Source organism: Diabrotica undecimpunctata, chromosome 10 (genome assembly GCF_040954645.1).
Source record: "Diabrotica undecimpunctata isolate CICGRU chromosome 10, icDiaUnde3, whole genome shotgun sequence".
Classification (NCBI taxonomy): domain Eukaryota; kingdom Metazoa; phylum Arthropoda; class Insecta; order Coleoptera; family Chrysomelidae; genus Diabrotica; species Diabrotica undecimpunctata.
Genome location: NC_092812.1, coordinates 38,228,897 through 38,256,503, shown reverse-complemented (window position 1 = coordinate 38,256,503; position 27,607 = coordinate 38,228,897). Strand labels below are relative to the sequence as shown.

The 27,607-nt window shown below is 33.4% G+C and overlaps 1 protein-coding gene across 4 annotated transcripts; it reads left to right on the top strand.

Annotated features, from left to right (window-relative positions):
- The first annotated feature begins 1,134 nt into the window (after positions 1–1,134).
- On the top strand, positions 1,135–27,607 carry LOC140452122 (uncharacterized). 4 transcript variants are annotated; one of them, XM_072546198.1, is made up of 3 exons: positions 1,135–1,157; positions 19,732–19,974; positions 25,890–27,607. In XM_072546198.1, the coding sequence occupies exons 2-3, from the start codon at positions 19,732–19,734 to the stop codon at positions 27,183–27,185; spliced, it is 1,539 nt and encodes a 512-aa protein (XP_072402299.1). In that variant the 5' UTR covers positions 1,135–1,157; the 3' UTR covers positions 27,186–27,607. The 4 variants fall into 4 exon arrangements, with proteins under 4 accessions (XP_072402299.1, XP_072402298.1, XP_072402296.1 ...); XM_072546197.1 differs by lacking the exon at positions 1,135–1,157 and adding an exon at positions 1,498–1,698; XM_072546195.1 differs by lacking the exon at positions 1,135–1,157 and adding an exon at positions 7,269–7,532 and having other exon boundaries at positions 19,732–19,971.

The following is a 27,607-nucleotide window of genomic DNA, read 5'->3' as shown; positions in this document are numbered from 1 at the left end:
TTTTTTTATAAGGTAGGTTAAAACTTTAAAATTTCATTGTGTATTAAACGTAATAATAATGTTGATGAAATTTTAGAATGCCAGGCACAGGTTGCAGTGTGAAGGAAAAATATTTAAAAAATGGAAAAAATAGTTATGTAATTCGGTAATGCATTTAATAGTTAATCCAGTATTGATGGAAATTCAGTATACGCGACAAATTTTCAGTGTAAAATGGAGATTGAAGTCCTAGATTTACGTAAATCCTGCATTAACACGGGATAAACGTTAACAACCGGTTCTCATTTATTTTAAGTACCAAACTGCCTACATATCAACAGTTTTCCATAATTAGGTATAATAATCCACTAGACATCTTTATTTCATAATTATCTTTACTATTTTCCACACATCAAAGACATAAAAACGACGATTAACAATGTTACGACTCAAATTACTGTACTCTCGTGACGTAATTTCGGGCTTAATGTTCATTGGTTAGTCGCAAGAGGCAACCGTAGTAAGTCTAAGAACCGTGGGTTAACGATATCAGTCATGTCAGTCAGAATTTTTCATTAAATTTTTGTCTTTGTCTGCAACTCTGCAAGGTGCATGTGCATGGAAAGAATAAAGAATATAGACGCAAATCATAATGTATCAATATAAAAGTAAAACAAGAAATTGCCAGGAAACATGCAAAGTAGAAATAGAGTATCTGGTTAACATAGGTTGAACAACTTTTCATGGATTGATACATGTTTCCATGTTTGATTTTTGAGATATTTGTTAAGATTGTAAAATATACTTTAAAATAAGTTTACTTTAGTATATATATATATATATATATATATATATATATATATATATATATATATATATATATATATATATATATATATATATATATATATATATATATATAAATACTATATAATATGATTGTTTGACTTGTAAACCTTCTGTAAAGAATGTATAAAATAAAAATAATATTTTATTTTTGTACTTTTTTTAAGTAAATAATTAAATCAAAGTTTACGATTATTTAGAACTTTAGAATTAGGTATATCATGGAAAAAATGTATCTTTTGAATTTAATCTATATGTTTTTCTCCTTACGGCATAGTGACGCCGCGCGCCCATACCTGTGATTTTTAAAAGTGCGCCCGCCCGAGGGTTAAGTAAGGCTATTTTATATTACATAGAAGGAATCAAATCAATATTTTTGAGAAAATTGATTGACTCAATCTCAAATGTTTTAAATATTTCTCTGTGACCAATACTGCAATTTCAAAAGTATGGTTATATTTTTGTAAGATTAGATTGTAGAAACATGACATGAAATTAAAAACAAAATTGTAAATCTTATTTTATTATTCAGTTTCTTTTGAACCGAATACAATTTTATATAAAACAATATATAAAACAATACCTATAACAGTTCCAAGTGTCCTAGTCGCCATAATATTATGAACCGGCGCAGTATGTGATAAACCTACTTAGTGCGCAGGTAGAGGGTAAGATAACATAAAGTTTAGACAGAAGTGCAGGCATAGCTTTGTATATTAATAATTAATTCATATTTAAAATTAAGATTTCTTTAAAATATTGATTTAAGTGAGCGTTTCATAAGTACTGAAATATGTAAAGACATTATCTTCTTTATTTTATGTTAAATTTAAGGACAAAACTTTGAAAAATTATAGAATAATCCACAAAAAGGTAACTAAATTTTATTTGTAATGGATGCCATTATGGTCTACTTTTGTGTGACTAGAAAGCAAGCTGTCGAGCGAATTTGATCTTTTCTTTGCTACTTTAAAGACTGTTTTCCTTTAAAACAATTATATGTATTGATGTCATTATTTTGTTTATAAACATGCAATTTTGTGGTTATATTTTTATATAACAGGTATATAAAACAATATCACAGGTTAATCTATGATTAAATACTCACACTCTATAGTAACATTAAAGTAAAAATTTTCGTGTAATTAAAAGTATCTTTAAATACCAACTTTATCAGTTCATCCTAAGTTACAATCTGCCCATCATTTTAAACCATTGGAAATTATAACTGTTTCTGTTTTTCCTGTTTTTTTTTTTACAAATTAGTATTTCAAAAATTGTGTCTAATTTGGTACTCAAACTAATAGGAAATAAAAATAAAATTTAGAATATTGTATATAGAATAGTGCATACCTACTTTTCTATGCCTAAACAAAGTTTTGTAGTCATTATATTGTTATTAGATATAACATGAGTAAAATTAAATACCCTTCAGTGAGGTAAACTTTTCCTGCACTACCTACCTAACTAATAAATTCAAGAGTTAAAACAGTAACAAGGCAAGAGTAAAAATTCCTGATTTAATTTCTTCTTCATTCAAGAACTTCTTTTAATAGGCTTTTAGTTTGCACATGTAAGATTGTGGATATATATATATATATATATATATATATATATATATATATATATATATATATATACATATATACATCCTGCTATCAAATGGACTTCCGTTACATATGCTAGCATTCGGCGTCCACCTTAATAACTGACTTTTTGCGATATTTCTGAATGTATAAGAGCTAACAATGGTATTATAATGGTACATGGCTCAGTTTTATAAAAATAGAGATAGTAATTTTTTCAAAAATATCCTTAAACATAATAATCTGATATTTGGACTTTTAGATGTATAAAAATTGGACTTATTACAGTCATCAAAAGTCTGGCAGTGTTATCATGTGTTATCGTGTTAACAGATCTAAGTATTATTAAATAAAATATACAGACATCTAATGATTGACATCAGGAACCTTTATAGTTTTAGTTATCTTAGCTGATTATGAAAAAGTATAGTAAAGACATCTTTAAGATTCCTATGGAATTTATTCAGTAAACTATAACAAAAATGAAAGTAGAAAATTGAAAAAACTTAAATTAGGAAATAATTAAAATGAAATAAAAAACAAAATAATTTCATGTTACGTGAACACTTCTTGCAACATAAATTTTGAACAAAAACTTTAATCTTAGATCAATTTTTATCAAGTTTCAGGGTTGGCTTTGATCAGTTCTTCACATATGAGGTTTTTTATTCCGTATATCTCAGTGTCGGCTTTTGGGGGTAGGCAGGATAGGTCCGACCTACCCAATAGTTTTAAGAGCTTTAAAATTGGAAAAAATATATTCAAAAATTATGTTAATGCATGTAAATAACTTTTAAATGTACTAAATCACTTAATACATTAGCGTCCGTTAAAACAACTATGTTATTATATTACCACAGAAAGCATCAAATCGTATTCAGGCATTTTAAATCATTAATAGGCCCGATCGGAACTGGCCGACCCAGCTCACATAAGATCCCCGTACAAAAAGCGTTTGAAGTTAAGCAGCTTGCCGGACAACGATTTATATTGTCGTGTTTATGCTTGCTGTTTAGGCACCAGACGATCGGGGCTACGCCGATCATCCTTGTCACTTGTAACGTAATTATTGAATTGTAATATAAATTTTCTTTTAAATTATGATAAAAAAATATGTAACATAATCTATAATTGTAACATATTTTTAAACAAACAACACGATTGCAAACAAGTGCACGGTTGCCCAAATAAATTGTAAAAAAATTGTAAAATTCGAAAAAAAAAGATTCCCACTCTCACAAAAAAAAATATGTATTACACACATTGGCGGCTACAGAAGTTTTTTTGGGGAGGTCATGGATCTTGAGGGTGATTACTTTTCTCTGATGCAAGGTCACTTTTAGTCTTACCACCAATAGGATAAGTGGGTTTCCAAATATTTTTAGGGGGGGGGTCATGACCCCGTGACCCCTCCCTCTGGATACGCCACTGATTACACATACCTATTTGTAATTTGCTGGTTTGGCCTACCCAAAATTTTAACACACCAGCCGCCACTGGTATATCTACTAAACTACCTTCTTTTTGTGTTCTGTACATTTAATTCTTATAATTGGTTTTTGACTTTCAGGTTTTTTTGTTTTGTACATTATTAGCCAATTCTGTTTTTTCTAACAGACTCTGTGGTTTAGTTTCCGGAAAATCATCTTCTATTGCAGTTTCATTTTTAAGATCATCTTCTAAGTTAATATCTATTTCGTCTATTGATTTCACTTTAAAATTTGCTGCTAACTTATGTTCCATTAATAATAGAATTTTAGCTACTTAGATGACTGGTACACATCTTGAGGGAAAAGGTAGAAAATTAAGTACCAGGAGTGAGCCCCATGAAACTGATAATTTATCAGTACCAGGAGTATGCCCCATAAAACTTGATAATTGTTCTAGGTCAAACTCTATCATATTATAGATTTAAGATAAGGTAGCCAAATATTTTCTAAGATAAGTAGAAGTACCTTTATATCTTTTGGCACCACTACTTTTGGCATATTTTGCAAGAAATTTATATCCAACAATATGGTGTTTGCTATGTGGAGGTGCAAATAAATATTTATTCGTTTGTTCAACTACAATAGCTCTAGCTTTTAGTATAATTGTTATGTCTTTTTGGACATGAATACTGATTAGAACTGAAACACTTCTGTGTATTTTACCTGGCATCACAACTCATTTAAACCTCTTTAATAAATAAAATCTTTTCTATTGGAGACTATGTCGAAAAACTCTGTCAGGGTATTTTCTATTTAATAGTATTATTCGACAATAAACTGTTTTTAATAATATTCTGTATGTGAGTATGTATGAAGGGCATTTGTCATCATAGTGTTGATGTCGTGAAATGTTTGCAGATTGCGCTGGATTAAGTCTTCCAATAATTCAAGTTAGAAAATACCCTAGACGTTTTGACTAAAATTCTTAATTTTTTATTTCTTTTTTTACAAGACAGACATAAATAAGTTGGAAAAAAAGAATTTAATCAGATTGGCGTTTTTTAAATATTTCTATTTTGTTAGTTTGTGTAACAATGTGCAAAAAAATTTAATGCTTATGTTAAATGCATAATAATAAGCTATATAAATTGTATCCATTTATTTTCTTGTTTTATATTTTTCCTAAACATTTAATTATTAAAATAAACTAATTACAACATTCTGTGGACTTATCATGTCTCCAATTAGCTGAAATTAGTGGGAACATTGTTTTAATAGCTGACTCTGCTTCTGCTACAGACACTGTTGAGTATACAGATTGAACGAATTTAAAACGGAACATACAATTTAATATATGTCTGTTTGAACTGCATTTGAAATAGTGGACCAATATAAAACTTGGACAAAAATAAATCCATACCTGGTGATAGACATTGTATAAAATATCGTTCAACTATCTGTCTCCTTTAAAGGAAAGAGGAGCTTGCCTAATAGTCGGAGAGATAGAGCCGAAATTTTGAACTGATCAGTAATATGACATTTCTGTATTGGAATATATTCATTGTAACTGGGTTAAGACTTTGCCTTACAGGCGGACGCCCCTCGTGGTACAGGGGGTGGCTATACAGGGATGAAGTTGTAATTTTTTTCGGAAAAATTAACGATCGATAATATGGCTGAAAATTTGCCCAGAGTAAGATCTTGGTATAACTAGACGAAATCCCAAAGGGCGGACGCGAGAGTGGATACATAAGGGGTGGCGGACAGGGATGAAATTGCAATTTTTTGGGGAAAAATTAACGATAAGTAATATGTCCGCCATTTTCATGGCTCATTATTTAGCCCCTAAAAACTCTAAATCCAAAAGAGCGGACAGCTGGGTTGGTACAGAGAGAGATAAAACGGGGTCAAATCTACCACTTGCCTGCGCATTTTAGGTCTCGGTAACAATTTTCAAACTGATTTTATTATGATATTTTTATACCGATTGATTTGAAAATTTGTATGCTCACTTCTGTTACTATTCTGAAAAGCGTCAAGTAGAGTTTTCCTCAAAATTTTCCAAAAAAATTTCCGTAGAAAATTTTCGTAATTTTTTGAGGTAAAATCTAATTTGTAGAATCCTTTCGATTTTCTGTCAGTTATACCATGATTTTTTTCCAAAAATTTTCAAATGATTTCGTCCGCCTGTAAGGCAAAGTCTTAACCCAGTTACAATGAATATATTCCAATAGAGAAATGTCATATTACTGATGAGTTCAAAATTTCGGCTCTATCTCTTGGACTATAAGGAAGCGATAAGTGGTTTGACAGCATAATAACTGCTTGTGTAGTCTAGTTTTCACAGTGATTCTAGGCTACCTATTTGGGTGGAGTTTTGACTTGTTCTTGAATGAATTCAGAATCCAGCAGCCCGCTGAAGTATTGGATTTTTATAATATAATTATTTGACAACCTTTTGTTGGCCAACCACCTAGAGCGGAGTTGAGCCGAAATACATTGATTTCGTATGTTCCGTTTTAAATTCGTTCAATCTGTATATCTTTATGTGTTAAAGCAAACACCAAGGCTAATTCACAGCACTACTTTAAAGTTGTAGAAATATCCACTGCAAATGTTGGTGATTTAAAATATTCTTTTGTTTTGCTATAATTAGCAACAATTTTGGTTGCCCCTATTAGAATATCATAATACTTACGCTGCAATAAATTCATCAAAGATTTTACCAATTTATTAATGTCAATTATAGCAAGGGGCTATCTGGCTAGTTCACGCATCTTTCGTAATGCTACATTGACAAAATGACTTTAGCGATGAATTTTTATATATCTCTATTGAAATGCACTAATAAGACTGGGGCAATAACTGAAATTTTATCTGGTCGCATTTTTGGAAAAACTTTCATTATAATATTATCATCTGTAATTATTCGTTTAAAATATGTTCCTGTTCAATCAGTTAAATTACCATCAATATTTGAATTTTCCTTACAAGTTTTCTTATGTCGCCATAACTGTCTGGATGCATAAAAGCTGTAACAGTATATAAAAGAAACATCCCTTTGTCAAGAGGCTTAAGAAACCTTTTTGCAGTTTTGTAGTAATTGCCTTTTGTCTTAGACTAGGAATAAAATCCTTTCGTTCTTTATTTGTCACTGGTTTAGATAGAATTCTTTGAACTTCTACTTCCCTAGAATGATCTCTACAAATATGTCTTGCAAAGTTAAGTACTAAACTTTCACAGAAGTAGCAGAAATCCCTATCAGCTGGTTTCTTTCTTTGTTTCAGTGTGCTGCTTGCCTAAAAGCATACAACAGATAAGTAATTAGGGACCTCTGATAACGTAATAATTTACAAAAAGGAATATCCGTATATTACCACATCTAAGGACTTCCAGTAGCGGTAAAATTTACTTACGAACTTCAGCAGCAACTGTTCTAGTTCTCTGCATAACACCGTTAATCAACTGTCACTGTAAGATGGCAAGTGAGATCTCTTTTGGAAACGTTGTCAAATTTCAGGTTGTCCGATTCGCGTATTGTGAAAGTTAGTAAAATGTATATATTATTATGTATATAATGAAATTCAAACAATGACCTTTGCGCTGCACGCAAGAATCTGGTGAACTACGGTATACGATTTCATTCACAAACATGTAAATGAACGTCCAAGTTGAAATTTATACGACTAGGGTAAGCTACCTAAATTAAAATCACAGTTTAGTAATCGGTTAGTATTCCTGCTCCTTAGGGGCCTATTGATAAACCTTACATTCACCTTAAAACAATGTCATGAGTAGATAGTAGAATTTTGGTGATTTTTGAGTTTATATCAAGTGATGATATACAGATTGAACGAATTTAAAACGGAACATACGAAATCAATGTATTTCGGCTCAACTCCGCTCTAGGTGATTGGCCAACAAAAGGTTGTCAAATAATTATATTATAAAAATCCAATACTTCAGCGGGCTGCTGGATTCTGAATTCATTCAAGAACAAGTCAAAACTCCACCCAAATAGGTTGGCTAGAATCACTGTGAAAACTAGACTACACAAGCAGTTATTATGCTGTCAAACCACTTATCGCTTCCTTATAGTCCAAGAGATAGAGCCGAAATTTTGAACTGATCAGTAATATGACATTTCTCTATTGGAATATATTCATTGTAACTGGGTTAAGACTTTGCCTTACAGGCGGTCGCCCCTCGTGGTACAGGGGGTGGCTATACAGGGATGAAGTTGTAATTTTTTTCAGAAAAATTAACGATCGATAATATGGCTGAAAATTTGCCCAGAGTAAGATCTTGGTATAACCAGACGAAATCCCAAAGGGCGGACGCGAGAGTGGATACATAAGGGGTGGCGGACAGGGGTGAAATTGCAATTTTTTGGGGAAAAATTAACGATAAGTAATATGTCCGCCATTTTCATGGCTCATTATTTAGCCCCTAAAAACTCTAAATCCAAAAGGGCGGACAGCTGGGTTGGTACAGAGAGCCATAAAACGGGGTCAAATGTACCACTTGCCTGCGCATTTTAGGTCTCGGTAACAATTTTCAAACTGATTTTATTATGATTTTTTATACCGATTTATTTGAAAATTTGTATGCTCACTTCTGTTACTATTCTGAGAAGCGTCAAGTAGAGTTTTCCTCAAAATTTTCCAAAAAAATTTCCGTAAATGAAAATGTTCGTAATTTTTTGAGGTAAAATCTAATTTATAGAATCCTTTCGATTTTCTGTAAGTTATACTATGATTTTTTTCCAAAAATTTTCAAACGATTTTTCCGATAAGAAAAAAAAAATTAGAAAAACTTTTCTAAAACATTTGATAAAACTCTACGTCATCGTCTGAATCTTTTATAGAATATTTTGTAGTTTTAAAATGATATTATGATAATGTTTTTTTTTCAAACTATTTATTTAGATTTACTTTACAAATCACATTTTTTTCTTAAATATAAATATTTTACGAATTAATTTTTAATTGAATAAATGTTTGATATTTGATATTTTATTAAATTAAAGTAATTTTATAATGTTAACTATTAAATATTTTTGGTATAACAAATAGTAATTTTACTTATTTTTTATTACAATAAAAAGGTTTTTAAATTTATATTGCATAAATAAGGGTTGTTCAGATATAAGAAAATTTTTATTTATTATTACATTAATAATCAAATACAAAATATATTATTTCTATTTATCAATAGGTAAAATTCAATTTGTAGAATTCCTTTAACATTTTACAAATAATTATTAATAAAAATCAATTTAATAGTAGAATTATCAATTTTTTAAGTTTTGAAATTTAGTTTTTACTTAGATATTTTCAATATTTTTTTTAACTTTCAAATTGATTGATTTTTTTTTTCATTAGTTAATTATAATTTTACAAATTCTGTTTGGACATTAATTTTGCATCATTATTATTTTAAAATATTAAAATAATAATGATGCGCGTTCCATTTAGATCAGTAATTCTAGACGCATGCCCTAAATGTAATAAGTATCAAGATGCTTTTATCCAACTTGGTGAAACTGACTTCGATTGTAATGAAGTTTTTGAAACCTTAGAAACTTTCATATGTCACTTATATGGAACAGGACTGACGAGAACAATTCCAAAAAGAAAAGTAAACGATGTGAGATTTTCACTATTTAACCGGCAGTATAAGTTGCATGATATGAACGAGCCTTTTAAAAAAAAAACTAAAAAATTTCGATGCTTCAAGCTTACCACCATGTCTAGATGAATTACACCAACATCTACTGCGAGCCCATTATATTTCAAATATTTGGACAAATGCTCATAAAAAAGTACCAACAGAATTGATTGTTGAAGAACATGGTTGGGAGTTTGAAGATGAAACATATAAATTCAAATGGTTTAGTGGACCTCAGATGCCAGAATCAATTCGAGAAGTAGTGATTGAAAATGAAGCAGATAATGAATGTGATATTATTGAAAGTGAAAGTGACGAAGATGATGAATGTGATGACATCAGTGAGAGTGAGAAAAATGACGAAATTTTTAAAGTTTTTCTAAATTTTTTTTTCTTATCGGAAAAATCGTTTGAAAATTTTTGGAAAAATTCATGGTATAACTGACAGAAAATCGAAAGGATTCTACAAATTAGATTTTACCTCAAAAAATTACGAAAATTTTCATTTACGGAAATTTTTTTGGAAAATTTTGAGGAAAACTCTACTTGACGCTTTTCAGAATAGTAACAGAAGTGAGCATACAAATTTTCAAATCAATCGGTATAAAAATATCATAATAAAACCAGTTTGAAAATTGTTACCGAGACCTAAAATGCGCAGGCAAGTGGTACATTTGACCCCGTTTTATGGCTCTCTGTACCAACCCAGCTGTCCGCTCTTTTGGATTTAGAGTTTTTAGGGGCTAAATAATGAGCCATGAAAATGGCGGACATATTACTTATCGTTAATTTTTCCCCAAAAAATTGCAATTTCATCCCGAGGGGCCACGTACCACGAGGGGCGTCCGCCTGTAAGGCGAAGTCTTAACCCAGTTACAATGAATATATTCCAATAGAGAAATGTCATATTACTGATCAGTTCAAAATTTCAGCTCTATCTCTCCGACTATTATGCAAGCTCCTCTTTCCTTTAAAGGAGACAGATAGTTGAACGATATTTTATACAATGTCTATCACCGGGTATGGATTTATTTTTGTCCAAGTTTTATATTGGTCCACTATTTCAAATGCAGTTCAAACAGACGTATATTAAACTGTATGTTCCGTTTTAAATTCGTTCAATCTGTATATGCAAGAAAATGTATCAATACAATAAGGTATTTCTGTAGTGTTTAAATTTTGGTAGATAGTTAAAGAATGACATATAAATCAACATTTATTTTCATTACAAAAAAAAACATCAAATACTGAAAATATTATAACGTGGGCTTACAACCAAAAGGCACTACTTAAGTCAAATTTTTTTCTTTTGAGATAAAAGGATTGTTTTAGGAAACACTAAAGGTTGATTCAGACCAACAGTCACGCCACAGTCAGAGACAATACAGTCAAGATTGCTTCTGTGGTTTTCTAATAAGGTAATTTCCATGTTTGCTTCCCATGGGCTTTTAACAACAACTTAGTCTACAAACTCCAAGTGACTCAGAGGGCTATGGAACGGAGAGTGCTCAACATTAAGCTCAGCAATAGTAAGTCCAATGAAGAAATAAGAAGACAAACGAAATTAACAGATGTAATCCAAAAGATCTTTATCTTAAAATGGAACTGGGCAGGACACATATAAAGAATGGAAGACAACCATTGGACGAAGTGAATTATTGAATGGTGACCAAGAGCAAACAAGTAACGTAGCAGACCTCAAACCACATGGACTGATAACATCAAGAGAATGGCTGGTTACGAATGAATGCAACAAACAACAAACAGAAATGATGGAATAGCTGTTGATGGTGATGATGATGAATTTCCATGCACTAGCACAGTATACTCGCTCAGCCAGTGATCAAGACTGTCACTTGATCTTGACTGGACTGCCGGATTCGTGTGAATAGGACACAGTCAGTCAGTCACCTGTTTTGAGTTGTTGTATCATATTTTCGTCACTTTTGGTAATAATGGAGGATGCAAAATTAATAGAGTGCGTTTGTGAAGAAAGATTATGATTTATTACATCCATTATAGTCTGATTCTCAGCGAAAATTAAAAACATGACATGAGGTCATGTTTTTAATTATGATAATATTTCCTCATGTCATGACATGACATGCCATGAGGAAATATTAATATGTATATTAGGGTGGATCGAAAAATCGAAGTTTTCTAAAACTGCTTTGGAATAGTGCGCAAAAGTTGCCAATTGGTATTACAAAATTAATCTTTATTTGCGATTTTTCAAAAAATGTTCATCTTCTGCCCTCTACGGGGGGTTGAAAAAATAAAAAATACGAACTGATGATTTTAATTAAAAAGTTAAGTAATTTTATTATTATAAAAATGATATACAATTGAAATATCTTTGAAATATGTCATTTTTATTCCATTACTCACTCCCTACTCCTCCTTTTAATTTTGATTATTTATTGTTTATAGTCTTTTTTCGGCTTAAATTTTGGCATATCTTTGCGCGAATCAATTTTTGCATTGATAAAACTGTCTCTTTTTTGTGACCCAACAACCGATGAAGATGCTTCATTTAAGAGCTTCACGAATCTCTTTACTGATTGGATGTGACAGGGAAATGTAGCGATCTCGATGAATTTTTGAGGATAATCAGAAATAATATTTTTTAAATCCTCTACTTTCAAACTTTGAAGCAATGGAAGGCAAGTTATTTTATTGTTTTGCCAATCAATCAGATCAATATAGTCATCTGCGTCAAAATTAATTTAAGGAATAATTAAAGGTCGGATATAAGATGAATCCTTATTGGCCTTAGTTTTTGCAATGAGAATGCGACGAAGTGAAAGCTGTCTTATATGCAGGCGAGTGTCATGTGCACACTCCGTTTATTTTGGGTACCTTTTTTCCTTGTCTCAAGAACATTGTTCAAACATTTTCATTTGAAAGCCCTGATATCAAACAGATGAGTGTTATCAGTTTGAAATTCCTGGACACGTTTTTGTAACTATCATTTTTCTTAACTTCCGAATACCTCAAAAGTTTTAAATACTTGTCGTGATGAGTTTTATTAATTGTAAAACACGTTTTCTTGTTATTGTAGGAATTGAAGCTTACTGCCACATACTTAAAGTTTTGTCAGATAGTATGTTAGATTCCTTCCCTGAATTTGGAGATTTTAAATTATACCTTGTCCATAAATAAAATTGTAAAACATCAGCTTTCGAAGGAAGTACGTTACCTTTAAAATCTGTAGGGACACCAGTTAACGGATACTCAATGTATTGCCTAGTAAAACGTATCTTTGGAAAACTCATATTTTATGACACGATCGCCGAAAACGACAAACCTGTTCAATTTTCACGACTAACTGCAAACTAAGTACGTGCGAGACGTGCGAACTTACAAACATTACTGAAAGTCGCAGCATCCCCGCAGATGAGACTACACTAAACAAACTAGGACCGCCAGGATCAGACTTCTGTTAATAAAAACATTTTTTTTTTCGTTTTTCAAAAGCCTGTAGAGGAAAGAGGAAGTAATTTTATCCAAAAGTCGCAATAAAACTTTCTTATTAACCGTTATTTAAGGTAACTTTTGGTGGGTATTCCAAATCAATTTGTCATTTTTTTTTAATTTTGCGATTATCGATCCACCCTAATATATTTCTTCTTCCTTGGACAGTATATGGAGTTTGTCTAAGGGGATGTGATCTATCCTCAATGGTTTGAATTTCGTTGATGTTTGAATATCTATGGTCCTAATTTTGGGAAGCATTACCGGTTCCTCGGGAATGGTTGTTCTTGAATTTATATAACTCTGGTGGCTTGGCGGAAGATTAATGAGATGAGTTCCTTTTAGGCCCAAAATTTTTGTTGTAGAACATCGAGTTGTAATTTGGGTTGATTCTGGAAATATTCCAATATCATGGGCTTCTGACAGTCTTTGGATGAGTGGAAGTTTGTACAGGAGTGAATTCGGTTTTCGTTGCTTCTAGTATGGTTCCTTCTTTGCAAAGATATCTCGTGTCGATTTGGCACAGGGTTCTTCCAAATATTAAAAAGGATTTATTATCATTTATAAGGAGATATGATTCAGGAGGGATAATTGTAGTATAATTTGCGGTAGGTATCGGAAATAAATGATAATAAGTAAGGGAGTAGGGCTGGAAAATGGAGAATAAATATAATAGTATGGTTTGAATAATAGGCATCTACTTTAATGATTTGGAATATATATGTAAAAGGGCAAAACTGACCGACAAGGGCATAAACATAAACGGAGAAAAGCTTAGCCATCTAAGGTTTGCAGATGATATTGTACTAATAGCTGATAGGATAGATGAGGCCAAAGAACTTTTAAATCAGCTCTACCTTTCCTCGCTAGAAGGGGGATTGAAAATAAATATATCTAAAACCCAGATGATGACAAATCTTGTAGTCAGCGAAGATATATGCGTAGGAACAAGATCCATAGACCAGGTAATGGCCTATAAATACCTAGGTCATGAGATTCGCATAGGAAAAGATAACCAAACCGTTGAGCTTCTCCGTCGTATAAGACTGACTTGGGCAGCCTTCGGCAAGCTGAACCATATTTTCAAATCGTCTGATATACCAATATGCCTTAAAAGAAAAACGTTTAATCAGTGTGTTTTGCCAGTGTTAACTTACGGTGCCGAAACGTTGACCATGACAAGGAGAACAGTTCAAAAGATCCGTGTGTGTCAAAGGGCGATGGAGCGTGCTATGTTGGGCGTTTCACTACGAGACAAGATCCCAAATCGCCAGCTACGACAAAGAACAGGAGTGGCTGATGCAGTAGAGAGAGTAGCAACACTGAAATGGAACTGGGCAGGTCACGTGGCTCGAATGACAGATAATAGATGGACAAAGCGGATACTGGAATGGAGACCAAGAGATGATGCCTACCGAAGCAGAGGTCGCCCACCAACACGTTGGACTGACGATCTAAAACGTTGTCATAGGAATTGGATGCAAGAGGCACAAGATCGAAATAGATGGAAAATTATGAGGGAGATCTATGTCCAGCAGTGGATAAGCGAAGATTGAATGATGACTTTAATGATATCGTAGTATTTTAGGATGTCTTCGTCTTTGATGTACACTATCTGGTCTGCCTTATGGTGTTAAGCCTCTGCCTAACATTTTATTGATGACCCATTTTATTTCTTGTTCCTTGATCACACTGTTGTGTAGAGTATTTACACGAGAATATGTAATGGCTTCTTCTGGGTCATTTATTAGATGAAGAATAATTTGAAGAGTTAAATTTAATTGGTCCAGAACATTCCTTGCTTGTAAATAATGGTTGAAGTCAAAAAGAAATTTATTGAGGTTCGCGTTGATATTATTTACTTCTTCAGTTATTATTTCTTCGTTGTGTGTTAGTAATGTGATAGTTTCGTTAAACTTTTATGATCTTCTTGTTCAGGATAACGTGATGATTAAAATGAATTATTTTTTTTCTTGATTTGTCTGTAAGGTATCTATGGCATTGTTGTATTTTTCTGCATCATCTTGATCTAGATTGCCAGAAATGGCTTTGATAATGCTTCCTATATAATACATTTATTAGTCCTCTTCTTGTTCTACTATATGGTTAAACTGTTGTGAATTTTTTTTGAGCTGATTTTAATTGGTAATCTTAGTGCTTGGTCAAAGTTTTGTAAACTGCTGAAATACGGATAGCTGAATCTATTTTGAATTGCTGTAGTAACTGCGTTATGAACTGTGGCTTTTGATGTATTAACAGTCACTTTGTTATTTTCTTTTATAAGTTTCCCAGAATATCGCGGAAGTAATTTGTTTCTGCGGCAACAAGACGCACAGAACCGTGAAGAGTGGCGAAAAATGGGAGAGACCTATGTCCAGCAGTGGACAGAAGAGGTTGCATAATGATGATGAATTTGTTTCTGGTGACTGTTTTCCTGGTATAAATTTTTGTGTTTGGTTTATATGTAATAGGAAGTTGGCTAGATTTGTTTCTGTTTTCGATTACTTTCTCTTTGTTTTTTTGTATATGCCGGTTAACTTCCTTGTATAGTTTTTAGTTATCTCTCTATGATTTTGTACATAATTGTTTAATATTATTTTCTCTATGTCAACGTCAAATGGATCTTTTGCATTGATATGTCCGTTCAGGATATCAATATTTTTTAACTTGGTTGCTGAATGTATGGAATAATTGTACCCAATTATAGCGTATACCATTTGTTATTTTATCGATAACGTTGCTTTGGCGTTTCTTAAGATCCGAAGGTGTTCAATTAGTGTAGAATGAAATCTCTCAATTATCACGTTGGATTGCGGATTCTCTGGCGTTGTATAGTGGATTGAGATTTCATGTGAGTCGATAAATTCTTGTCTTACCCCATTTTTGAATTCTGTACCATTATCGGCTACTATCATTGTTGGGAGTCCACGGTGTGTTACAAAAATTAATAGAGCGTTGAGTACATTGATGGCATTTCCTCTATCTATTGGGTAGGCTTGTCCATACTTCGAAAATACGTGTATTATGGTTAGAAACTTCTGTCCATTGGCCTAAAATTTCTAGTGGTTTAGTAGCAGTTGGTGTAACCATAAATTTTGGTTTGGGAGGAAGTCTGTCATATTTATTTTCTTGGCATATATCGCAGAAGTTTATGACATCTTCTATGTCTTTCTTGATATTAGGCCAGTAATATCGTTTTCTTATTTGGTTTTCTGTTTTAGCTATTCCTCTATGGTTAGTTTTTTCTTGATGATAGTTCTTTATAAGTTCATTTTGTTTTTCTTCGGAGTTTCTTCTTTCAATAACATCTTTCAATAAAAGATTACATTTTACCAGATCATATGCGTTGTTTTTAAACGTTTTTCTGATAATTTGGCAAATTTCTGCAAAGACTTATTCCTCTTCAAATAAAATTGCATACTTCTTTTTCGGGTTGAAACTTGAACTTCGGGTTGTACTTGAAAAATTTTATAGGATCGGATTGTAACTGGTCTTTCGATAGATGAATATAATAACGCTTTTTATTGGAAAAAGTTTGGGCAATTGTTGGAGGTCGTGGGCTGTAGTGGACGGTTTTGATAAGTAATAATTTGGTTATTGTAAAAGTTATGTGATTTTTCTGAAATAGGAATGCCAAGATCTGGATTTTCTGCTGCTGTATGTCTTGTTTTATTTCCGTCTTCGTCTATGTTTTGAGCTTCTTTTTCAACCATATCGTCTGAAATATTTTCTGAGATTAATTGATTTGCTTTTTTAATTACAATCTCGTTGACTATTCGATCTTCATCTGGATTATTATATGTTGACCATCCATCATCTTCCATGTTGCCTAAATCATCAAAAACTTCCTTAATAAACTCTCCTCTTAGTCGTTGAAAAATACCTTTGTGAGATTTACAATGTGCTCTTGCAGTGATGTTGAATATACGATTACGTCGTCCATGTAGACGAGAAAGATTTCTCCTTAGAGTCCTTTTAATACGTTGTACATCATGCGTTGGAACGTAGACGGGGCGTTCTTAAGGCCAAATGGCATTGTTACATATTAGTAGGCTCCATTTTCCACATTAAATGCTGTTAAAATGAAATCCGCTCTCTAAGTCGAGGGTGGTAAAATACTGACATATCATATCGGTCTTCTATTGTTTTCTCGTTGACCTTCCTATAATCTACTACTATTCTCCACTTTATTTTACCGGACGAATCTGGTTTTTGGCACGATCCATATGGGTGACCACCATGGTGATTGGCTTGGTCTAATGATGCCTTGATCTAACATTGAAGATATTTGTTTCTTTACTTCTTTCTTATGTACATATGGGTACGATTTCATATATACTGGCTCTTCATCTTTGGTTTTGATATGGTGTTTAACTTCGTTGGTAAAACTTAGAGGAGTGTCTGGTTAGTAAAATATATCAGAGAATTTTCGACACAGGCGGCGAACTTGTTCCTCTTCTTCTTGGTTAAGATGTTCGGTTTTATTCAAGTCATCGATATCTTGCCTGTATTCTGGTCCGAAGGTTGTTTCCATGTAATATATATGAAAATCTTCGATGTATATTTCCTTAGTATCAAGTGGTTCCGTAAGGAAAAGATGAATAGGTTCTGACGTGAAGTAGGCAATTTCGGTCCAGGCGAGATGCTTTTCGGCATTGGTAAGAGATTCTCATACTACGACGCCTTTCAAACTTTGTCTGGGAATAATGATAGTTCCTTTTTCTTCTTTTCTGGAACTTTGACTTGGCTAATTGAATTTGGTTTCAAGTGAATGTCTAATAATATAGAATTACTATTCTAGTAATATATAAGGTTATATTGGGGGTGAAGACACCATTCTAATAAGATAGGATAATTTATTATTGGAAGCTGTAATTAAATCTAATATACCCCTCTAATGAATTGTCTCCACTCTGATAATATGTTGTCACCATTGTAGAAGGCGTCCGTTCAATCTCCTTATCAATGTCTCTACAATCCTTAGGGGATACTTATCCCTGCGAGCGGGGCAAGGCTTACTGGCTCCACTAGTCTGAAACTGACTGGTTTCGCCCTCGCGGATTTACAAGAGGGTAGAGAAATCTTTTTGGAGGGGAAGGGGATCAAGGACTTCTCGGTCTCAGGTCCTGCAAAGAGTGAGAGGCTATGGGCTTACGTTAGAAGCCGGAGCACTGCATAGCGAAATGTGTATCTCTTCTAGTCTCGACCTGTAACGCTAGGAATAACAAAACAAATTTCGAATTTACAATGTATTAACTAGACTGTACATTACAAATATCAGTTATGACAAAAATGTTCGCTCAGGCGCGAAGGGAGACGAGAAGAAACCAGCAAGGAATTAAAGATCAGACAATTTCCGTATTATTAGATATACCTGGGGTTAGTATATAGAGATCTTAGTTACCTCTGCGTATCTAGGCTCTAGCTAGGGAATACGCCTCCAGTCTACCGGGATTTGAGATTTCGTACCTTCGAATCTCCAGTTGCCGACACTTTATACGTCACACTGCCCCGTCGAGTTAATTAACGCGTCCACTGTCTGCGTACCTCCCGATCTCCACACTATGGCGTGGAGCTGCTGCGTGAAAACTTCCCACTAACTCCGCTCTCGCGTGGGGCCCTCAGGCGCCGCGCTACTACTGAACGACTGACCAACTTCTGTTTGTTTTTATGTATCGCCAACTCCTCCTTAGATTCTTTATGTCACGTATTCCATGTGTTAAACTGGATCACGCTATGGAAAAGCTCTTTACTCAGCACAATTCTTCTCACTTGTTTAACAATTCGTACTATGTATTAATTTCCAACACGGTCTAAGTGTCGTAATTTTTAAACATTCAGGCTTGTGTTAAACTGGGTCAATTATTTTGTTTTTAATTTGAAATGTATACGTTAAACGGTGTCGAATTTATTCTTTATTAATTTGGAATATATAATAATTTCTTAAATAATTATTACTCATTACTAGGCTAATTACCTCTTAATTTTTCCTTCTTTATTTCCTTGCTGTTTACATTACAAATGGAATAAAATTGTGTTTTATTTGTTTTATAATATTTAATAGGGATTGTGGAATTTTTTGTAACTAGAAGTGATTCAGGAAAGTTTAATTGGGCTTGAAAGAGTTTTAAATTGTCGAGGCCAATAAGGCCATTAAAAGTTTTAGTAGATGTGACAAGTTCTTTCTGGAGCGAAAGTGACCTGTCACTATGTCCATACCGTTCCTATGATCATTGGTCAGGCGTTTACATGGGGGCGTTCCTATGACACCATTACTCGAGGGGCGTGGCCTTGAGGCACGAGGGGGCGTTCCTACGTCACCAGGGGCGTGGCCTAGAGTGACAGGTCACTTCCGCAGAACGAACTTCTTCTAGTTTTGTGAAATTAAACAGATAAAATTTCATCTGGTTGTCAGAATTAAATTCTGAAAATGAAGGTTACAAAAGCAAAATGGTGTAATATCGAAACGAATTATAAGCAATAAAAATTACGAGTGAACTTGTTGTACAATTTGTTTTGACTCCCGGCCTAAACCCCACTGAACTTTTGTGTTATATACTTGATCTACATGTTCACAATCATCCAGTCGTGCCACATACTATTCAGCATGCCTCTGAGGGTGTTTTGAAGAATGGTAAAATATGCCATACCAAATAATACCTTGGGTGTTAAGAATATATTTTGTTCAATATTAACATGATTTCTATACATGTGCTAATCTATGTTAAAAACTTATTTTTTTTTAGATGTCAGTAGTCGATGACTCAGCTGAGAAGGAAGCTAGTGAAGTCTTACATACATTGCTATCAGTAGAGAGAATTGAAAAACAAGAGGATGTTGTAGAAAACCAAACATATCAGTCTTCGACCAATGCTGATGGACAGGAAGAAGCACAGATACAATGGCACACACCAGTGTCTATATCTCATTCATTATTTTCAGCTATTGATTCAGGGCACTTCACACATAATCTGGATGAGCAGCAGGTAGTTGTACATATACTTTTTCCATTGTCGCAAAGTGTCACTTTATCTCTCATGTGTTCTTCAATTAGAATATTATCTTACATATATGTATGTTAAAACCTAATTTTACTAGATAGTTTTTCTTCTATTTTTTGGTTTGGCTTTATCGACCTCCAACTCTCTTGACCAACCTGTTCTCTTATATTCCAAAACTGTGTCCACGGCCATTGCCTTATCTCTCATGATTTTTCCTTTCGTAGACCTATATTAACTATTGAGTAGGTTAAAATCCATGACTTTCTTTCTTAATATTCACTTTGAATCATACCAGACATGGTTTCATAGCCTAATGGGCATAAATAAAACATTTAAATTATGCTTAAGCATAACCTGCTACAATTTTTTTTGTACACAAGATCGAATTATTAGAACATACATTCATTAGAATATCATCGCACTTGAAAGCAGCACATTATCTATTATGTCAGTAACACTGAAAACGTGGTGCGAATTGTATTCTTGGAGACAAAACAAGGAAGATTGAATAGAATCTCCCTGCGCAAGGGAGACTCTATTCAATATGTCTTTGGAAAAGTAATACGTATGTCACAAATCACAACCACCGGCTCAATATATAACAAATCAGTGCAAATCCTTTCCTATGCTGATAATATCAATATTTTTGGTAGAATGGAAAACGCTCTACTAGAGACGTATATAGCACTAAAGGAATCGGCTACAAAAATGGGTTTAATAATAAACACCAACAAAACGAAGTACATGAAAATAACCACGCAACCACAAATCCCACGGTCACTTGTTATAGAAAATGACATCATCGAAGCAGTGAACAAACTATACCTGGGAACGCTCGTTAACACTAAAAATAATATTACCGCAGAGTTTGCACGGCCAACAGATGCTATTTTGGGCTCAATCTCCTTAGATCCTCAATTATATCGAGAAATACAAAGGTAAAACTCTACAAAACAATAATACGCCCAGTCCTAACATATGTTTGAGACCTGAAATCTAACAAAAAGTAATGAAAACATGTTATTTTTCGAAAGAAAAGTAATAAGGCGAATCTATGGAGCGCTGAGTGTGGAGAGGATACAACTTCCAACTTTATAGAATATACCAGGAACCAGATATCGTAAAATATATTGAGATAGGACGTCTGATGTGGATAGGGCATAATAAGGCGGATGGAACAAAATAACGCTCCTTGATAGATCCATTGGTCAGAAAAGAAGAGGAAGACCCAGAACAAGGTTCCTGTATAACATCGATGAAGACATGAGAAATATGGGAATACGTGCTTGGCGGAGAAAGGCGATGGATATTGTAAAATTTTTGAAAATTTAATTTATGCGTGTGGTCTGCCAATACATCACCTAAAAGTTATAGTCATATTTCCAAGAAATAACGGGCTGTCTGTGGTTATAAATAATGTAATATATTCATTGTATTTTTTTCTGCTGACTCCTTTTTCTGTCGTGGCTATATCAATATAAATTATAAAAGATATGAATGTACCAAATCTCTCACGAATTAGGTGTTTTGCTGCCTTGTTATACTTTTTTTTTTCATCAACTATTCATATTCAATGATTGTCATATTTTAAGTTGAATTGTATTTAGAAGTTTAACACACATGCTCCATCATTTTAGCATTTAGCAAGCACCATATTCAGATTTTCTGTAATATATTTATTTAATAAATTTGTTTATATGGGATTAAGCCACATTTGATAGTAATGATAATTATATTTTTAACTATGTTTGTCAACAGTCGTTCTCTTCTTCTTCCTCTTTATAAGCAATTCTGCTTATTCATTGGCTGATTAATACCTATATGGAAGGTTGTCACTCCATCTTCTGCCGATTGGTGACTTATCTCTTGCTATTTTGACGACACGGGTCTCCTCCATTCTGCTTATGTGGTTATTCCATTCTTTTTTTCTATTTTGTGTCCATTCATTTATACACTGTACGTTACATTTTCTTCTAATGTCTTCACTTTTCTTTCGATCTCTCAGCGTATTTCCTGTAATTCTTCTCAGTACTCTCATCTCTACCGTTTCCAGTAGCCTTTGCGTTGTAACTGTGTCTGGTCTTGTTTCTGAGGAATATGTCATTATTTGTATGACACTGGCTTTATAAATTATTGATTTCATCTCAGTTTTTGTGTCTTTTTCGCCATATAGTGTTATTAAGGCAGTCTGTCAGTCTATTTGCTTTTTGTACTTTTGTGCTCTCACTTCTTTGTCCAGGTCTCCATAGCTAGACAGTGTAATTCCCAGGTATTTTATTTCCATTACTTGTTCAATACTGATGCCATTAATTATTTCTATTTTACATCTGGTTCGTTATTTGCTGACTACTATTGTTTTAGTTTTCTGAGATGAGATTGTCATATGAAATTCTTTTTCTCTCATGTTATATCCGTGGACCAGTCTTTGCAGACTATCTTCATCTTGGGCTATCAGTATTGCGTCGTCTGCGTAACGAGAGTATTTTGATTTCTTTGTTTCCCATTCTGTATCCTCTTTCTTTGTTAACGCTTTTGATGATTTCATCCATGGTCAAATTGAAGAGCATGGGGCTCAATGAATCCCCTTGTCTTATTCCGCTGCCTATTTCAATAGGTTCTGTAAGTTGTCTATCTATTCTGACTTCCATTTTGTTGTTTTGGTAGATGTTTTTAATAGTTTTTATAATATGTAGGGAAACTTCTCTATTATACAGAAGATGGATTACATCTTTAAGTCTTACTCTGTCAAACGCTTTCTTTAGATCAATCAGACACAGAAATGCTGGTCTATTATACTCGAGTGATTTCTCAGTAATTTGCTTTATAACGAATACTGCATCTGTACACGATCTTCCACTACGAAAACCCTGTTGTTCATCTGCTAAACTTCATCTGATTTATTAGCACTTGTAAAATTTTAGTTGTAAGTTTTAGCGTAGTACTTAACAAGTTTATACCTTTGTAGTTTTTTGGCTGTTCTTCTTTTTTGAATAGTAGAATTAGTTCGGTCGTTCTTCATTCTTCCGATATTTTATTGTGTTTTATAATTTTATTAATTAATGTTGTTAATTGTTCTGTCATTGCTGCTCCTCGTTTGGTATCCCGTCTTTACCTGCTGCTTTTCTGTTCTTCGGGTTTTAAAGTATTTTCCGAACTTCCTGTACATTTATATTAAGTTCTTCATTTATGGTAATTTCTGGTGTTTCCGATTCTAGCGTGGTTTGTTCTTCTTCTGCATATAGTTTTTATAGGTAGTCAATCCACATATCCTTTTCTATGTGTTTTGGTTCTATTAGTTCCTTTACCTCCGTTTTTTGACCTTATGAAGCGCCATATTTCCTTTTGCAGACCGTAAACATCATGTTCCATTTCTTTCGAAAAGCGTTCCCAGTGATCATTTTTTATTTTTCTTACAAGTGCATGTGTTTCGTTTCTAATTGTCTTGTAATTATGGTATGCCTCTTGTGTTTTGGTTGACATGTATTTCAGGTAAGCTTTTTTCCTTTCTTTGCATTTTTCCTTCACTTTTGTACAAAACCATGGAGTTCTTCGCCTTGGGAACGATTTATTTTTATTTATATTTCTTTCGCCAAGAACTTCCTTGACCAAGACTAAGATATTAGACTTAATTTTTGCATAACTTTCTTCGACTCCATCACTTTCTGTGATATATGTATTTCTGCTTTTTTCGGTTATTTCTTTTTGGAATAAGTATCTTGTGGAGTCATCCTGTAAGCTTTCGACTTTTAACTTTGTGGTGTATTCTGGTGTTTTGTTATCACATATATGTTTTCATTCTGATTTTGCACAATACCAATTTATGATCGCTTCCTGTTTCTGCTGATGTTCGTGCTCTTACAGGCAAGATTTGAGAGGGCTGTAACACTATATTCGACATAATATAGTCTATCATAGATCTTTGTCCTCTACTGTTTTCAAAAGTGTATTTGTATTGTTCTTTGTGAGGAAAAAATGTATTATTAATACGAATCTCATTTATACTGCAGAGGTCCGTCAGAAGGTCTCCGTTTTCATTTCTGATATTTTTGTTATATTGCTGTTTTATCCTGAAACTATATCATTGCCAATACGGGCATTAAAATCACCCATAATGATTATATATTCATCATTTGGGGTCTCGTTTATTACAGTCTGAAGGTGTTCGTAGAAGTTTTCCCCTGTGGTATTATCTCTGTTGTTTCTGGTTCATAGATTGTTATCACATTCAAAGGTTTGACATCCAGTATAATTTTTACACTTACTATTCTTTCAGATGTATATTTACATTCTTGTACTTGGTGTCAAAAATTTTTGTGTACTAACAGGGCGACTCCTTCTTTGGCTCTGGTTTCTTTTGAACCACCACCGTAAATTATCAGATAGTCATCTAGCATAATTTGACCCTTCCTTTTTTCTATGTCTCTTGTAGTATATATATGTCTATATTTTTTTCTATAAGCTCTTTTGTAATTTTCTTCTCTCTTGTGTTTAGAGACGTTAGGTTCTAAGTACCGATGCGAAGTATATTTCTCGTTTTCCATAAATTCGTTGTCCTCTTTGTCGCGTTAGTCTTCGTAATGAAATCATTCCTGTTCCGATGCATAATCCTGTTTCTATGAGTTGTATGGTTTTAAAGTCTATCAGTAGGGTGCTAACCTGGCTGTAGACCAGGTTCGGACCAAGTTGTAGACCAAAAATCGTTCTCAAAAAGATTATTTCAAAAATTGTGAGGTGTGATTTGTTTATAACCTAAAGTTGTTTAAGGTTATCATACCTATCAAATTGGGAACGATTTCCGGAATGGAAACATCAAACATGTTTAAAAATGTAATTGTCATTACAATCAACTGTGGCTTAATCCCATATAAACATAATATTTATCTTGAACATGCCACAAGAAAACAGTTTCAGAACCTGTTAAACTGTTTGTTCGGGCTGTTAGGCCGTTGTCTTCTGAGATTAATTCTCATACATATCATAAACATATCGACAAATCTGCCGTTGCCGAACACGCTTTGGGAAGCGGAGAACATCGAATACTGTTTGAAGAAACGCAGATGCTGGACAAAACTTCACAGTACTACCCACGGTTATATCGGGAAGCGGTGGAAATATATAAGCACCCAAATAATTTTAATCGTATAGAAGAAGGACTGAAAATTAACAAGACGTGGATACCAATATTAAAATCCACAAACACCCTTCCCGCCAAACACGGAGAAAGAAAAGCTACTACAAACGACGACACGCCCCCTCAAGCCGAAACCAGTGGAGGGGAGGCGAGTGGGAAATATAAATATTGCCTCCGTAGTACAACGCGGCGTCATTTTCAGGTTACAAGCGAAGCAGTAACATCTCCAGAAGATGCCAACCCCTAGTGTTGGCGAAACGTCGAGAACTAATTTCAGAAGACAACGGCCTAACAGCCCGAACAAAGTTTAACAAGTTAGACGATGGCCGTGAAAGCCTAATGCAGTTTATCAGTTTCAGAACCCTTTTAATTTTGTTGTTTCGGTCATCCATCGAACCATACTTAGATTTAGGCTACATCAATTTAGTGTTTTTCTATTTGTTACTATCGCAACATTCATTATATATACGTCCATATGGACGTATAAATCATATATATGATAGATGGCTTTATAAAAGTTTTCTAAAATTTGCTATAATTGGATTGGTATTTTCCAATACACTGTATGCCATTTGCTTCCTTCCATTGGACTAATCCTGTTTTAACTATATTATCTATCCGTTTCACACTGCCTTATGCATAGATCCTAGGTACCCAACATATCCAAACTTGCCATTATATTTAAATTGGCAGTTCGTCTTTCAATATTCTAAATAATTTGTTAATAAAATGTACCTAATATATTGAACTTAATTAATTCTATATATTTTAGGTCATTTGGGAGGGCCACACAATAGTTGATCCAGAGAGTAATATTAATACTATTTACACTGGCCATTCTATAGAAGAATCTGAAACAGGTGATGAATCCCCAAAAGGCACAGAAAATGAAATTAAAAAAGAAAATCCGAAGCCTAAAAAAAAGATTACAGTGAAAAAAAAGAAAAAAGTAGTTAATGGAATGCCAAATGATCCAACAAAGATAGAGGAAAGTGTTGCTCAAGTAAAAGATAGATTTAAAAGAGGTTGTGAATGCCAAGATGAAAGCTGTTTCAGGGGTTTAAATGCTGAGAGTGTCTATAAACATCGACTTAATATAGCTGAACTTACCAAAGGTGAACACGATATGTATTTAATGGGAGTTACTATGGCTTGTTTAGCAAACCCTGATACTACGGTAAGACACAAGGAACGAAGGAGGTTAAGAGCACAGTATGTGTATCAAGGTAGAAGAGTATGTCTTGATGCTTTTTTATATTTAGAAAACTGTACACATTATCAATTAAAAAGGATAAGAAAACACGTAATGACACATGGTGTCGCTCCTAGAGTACATGGTAATCATGGTAAAAAACCTCATAATACCTTCTCTCTCGATATTTATAGACACGCCACTGAGTTTTTGAAACAGTATTTACAACAGCATACCGGAGAAAAAGATATCGTAAATACCAAACAGCCTATACAGCTTCCGTGGGATGTCACACGAAAAAATCTACATGATTCTTATAAAGAATATGGACAGATTCTTGAACCTGGTATTAAATTAATGGGTTATTCAACATTTAGGCATTTTATGAAGGAACAATTTCCACATGTAAAATTCTGCAAAGTCGAACCAAAATCTTGTACCCCACATCATTCCACTAATCAAAATACTACCCATAACAGTAGTCAACAGCAGCAACAAACGGCACAAGTTCAAACTGCTACCCAAAATCAACAAATACAAACGGTTATTGAAAGACCTCGTGAACAGCAAATTCAAGTACAAAAATGTGTCATTACCAACGAAGTTCAACAAGTGATTCCGTTAGTAGTTGCTCCATCTCCAACTGATACTACCAATGCTCAACATCACCAGCAAACCTTTTTAGTCACTCCTGTTCCGCAGTTAGTCCCCAACGCAAATGTTGTGACTCCTCAACATAGTAATAACCATACTACAACAAATACATTTTCGTATCAGTTAGCAAATACAGGATATGTTATTAACGAACAAGGGAATTTGGTGACTACTATGGCTAATACACAACATCACACACCATATACATTTGGTAGAATGTAAATTGTAAACGTTTTTCTATTCAACTGATTACATTCAAGAGTTTTCTCATTATTAACTTATGTTTTCATTAGCTTTAACGGAAATTAGTAATCAGTTTCAGAAAAACGGTATTAACAACGACAACAAGTGCTGATAATAAATCAATCTGTAGTATAATTCATAACTTCTATAATTCCGTCTCTACGACCATAGTCTAAACAAAAAAGCTATAGCATTATGTACAGATTTAAAAAGAGTACAGATTTTACTGAAAGTTCTAGATATTTTTTAACTGAACATATTTGTTGTTCCTGTCGACAAAATACATACTTGTTACTTTTCTTTATACAATTTTTTTGTATCCATTTTATGAACAGTTGTAAATAATTGTGGTAAATAATTTTAATGTTTTGTACATATGTAATAAATTTTATTTTAATCTG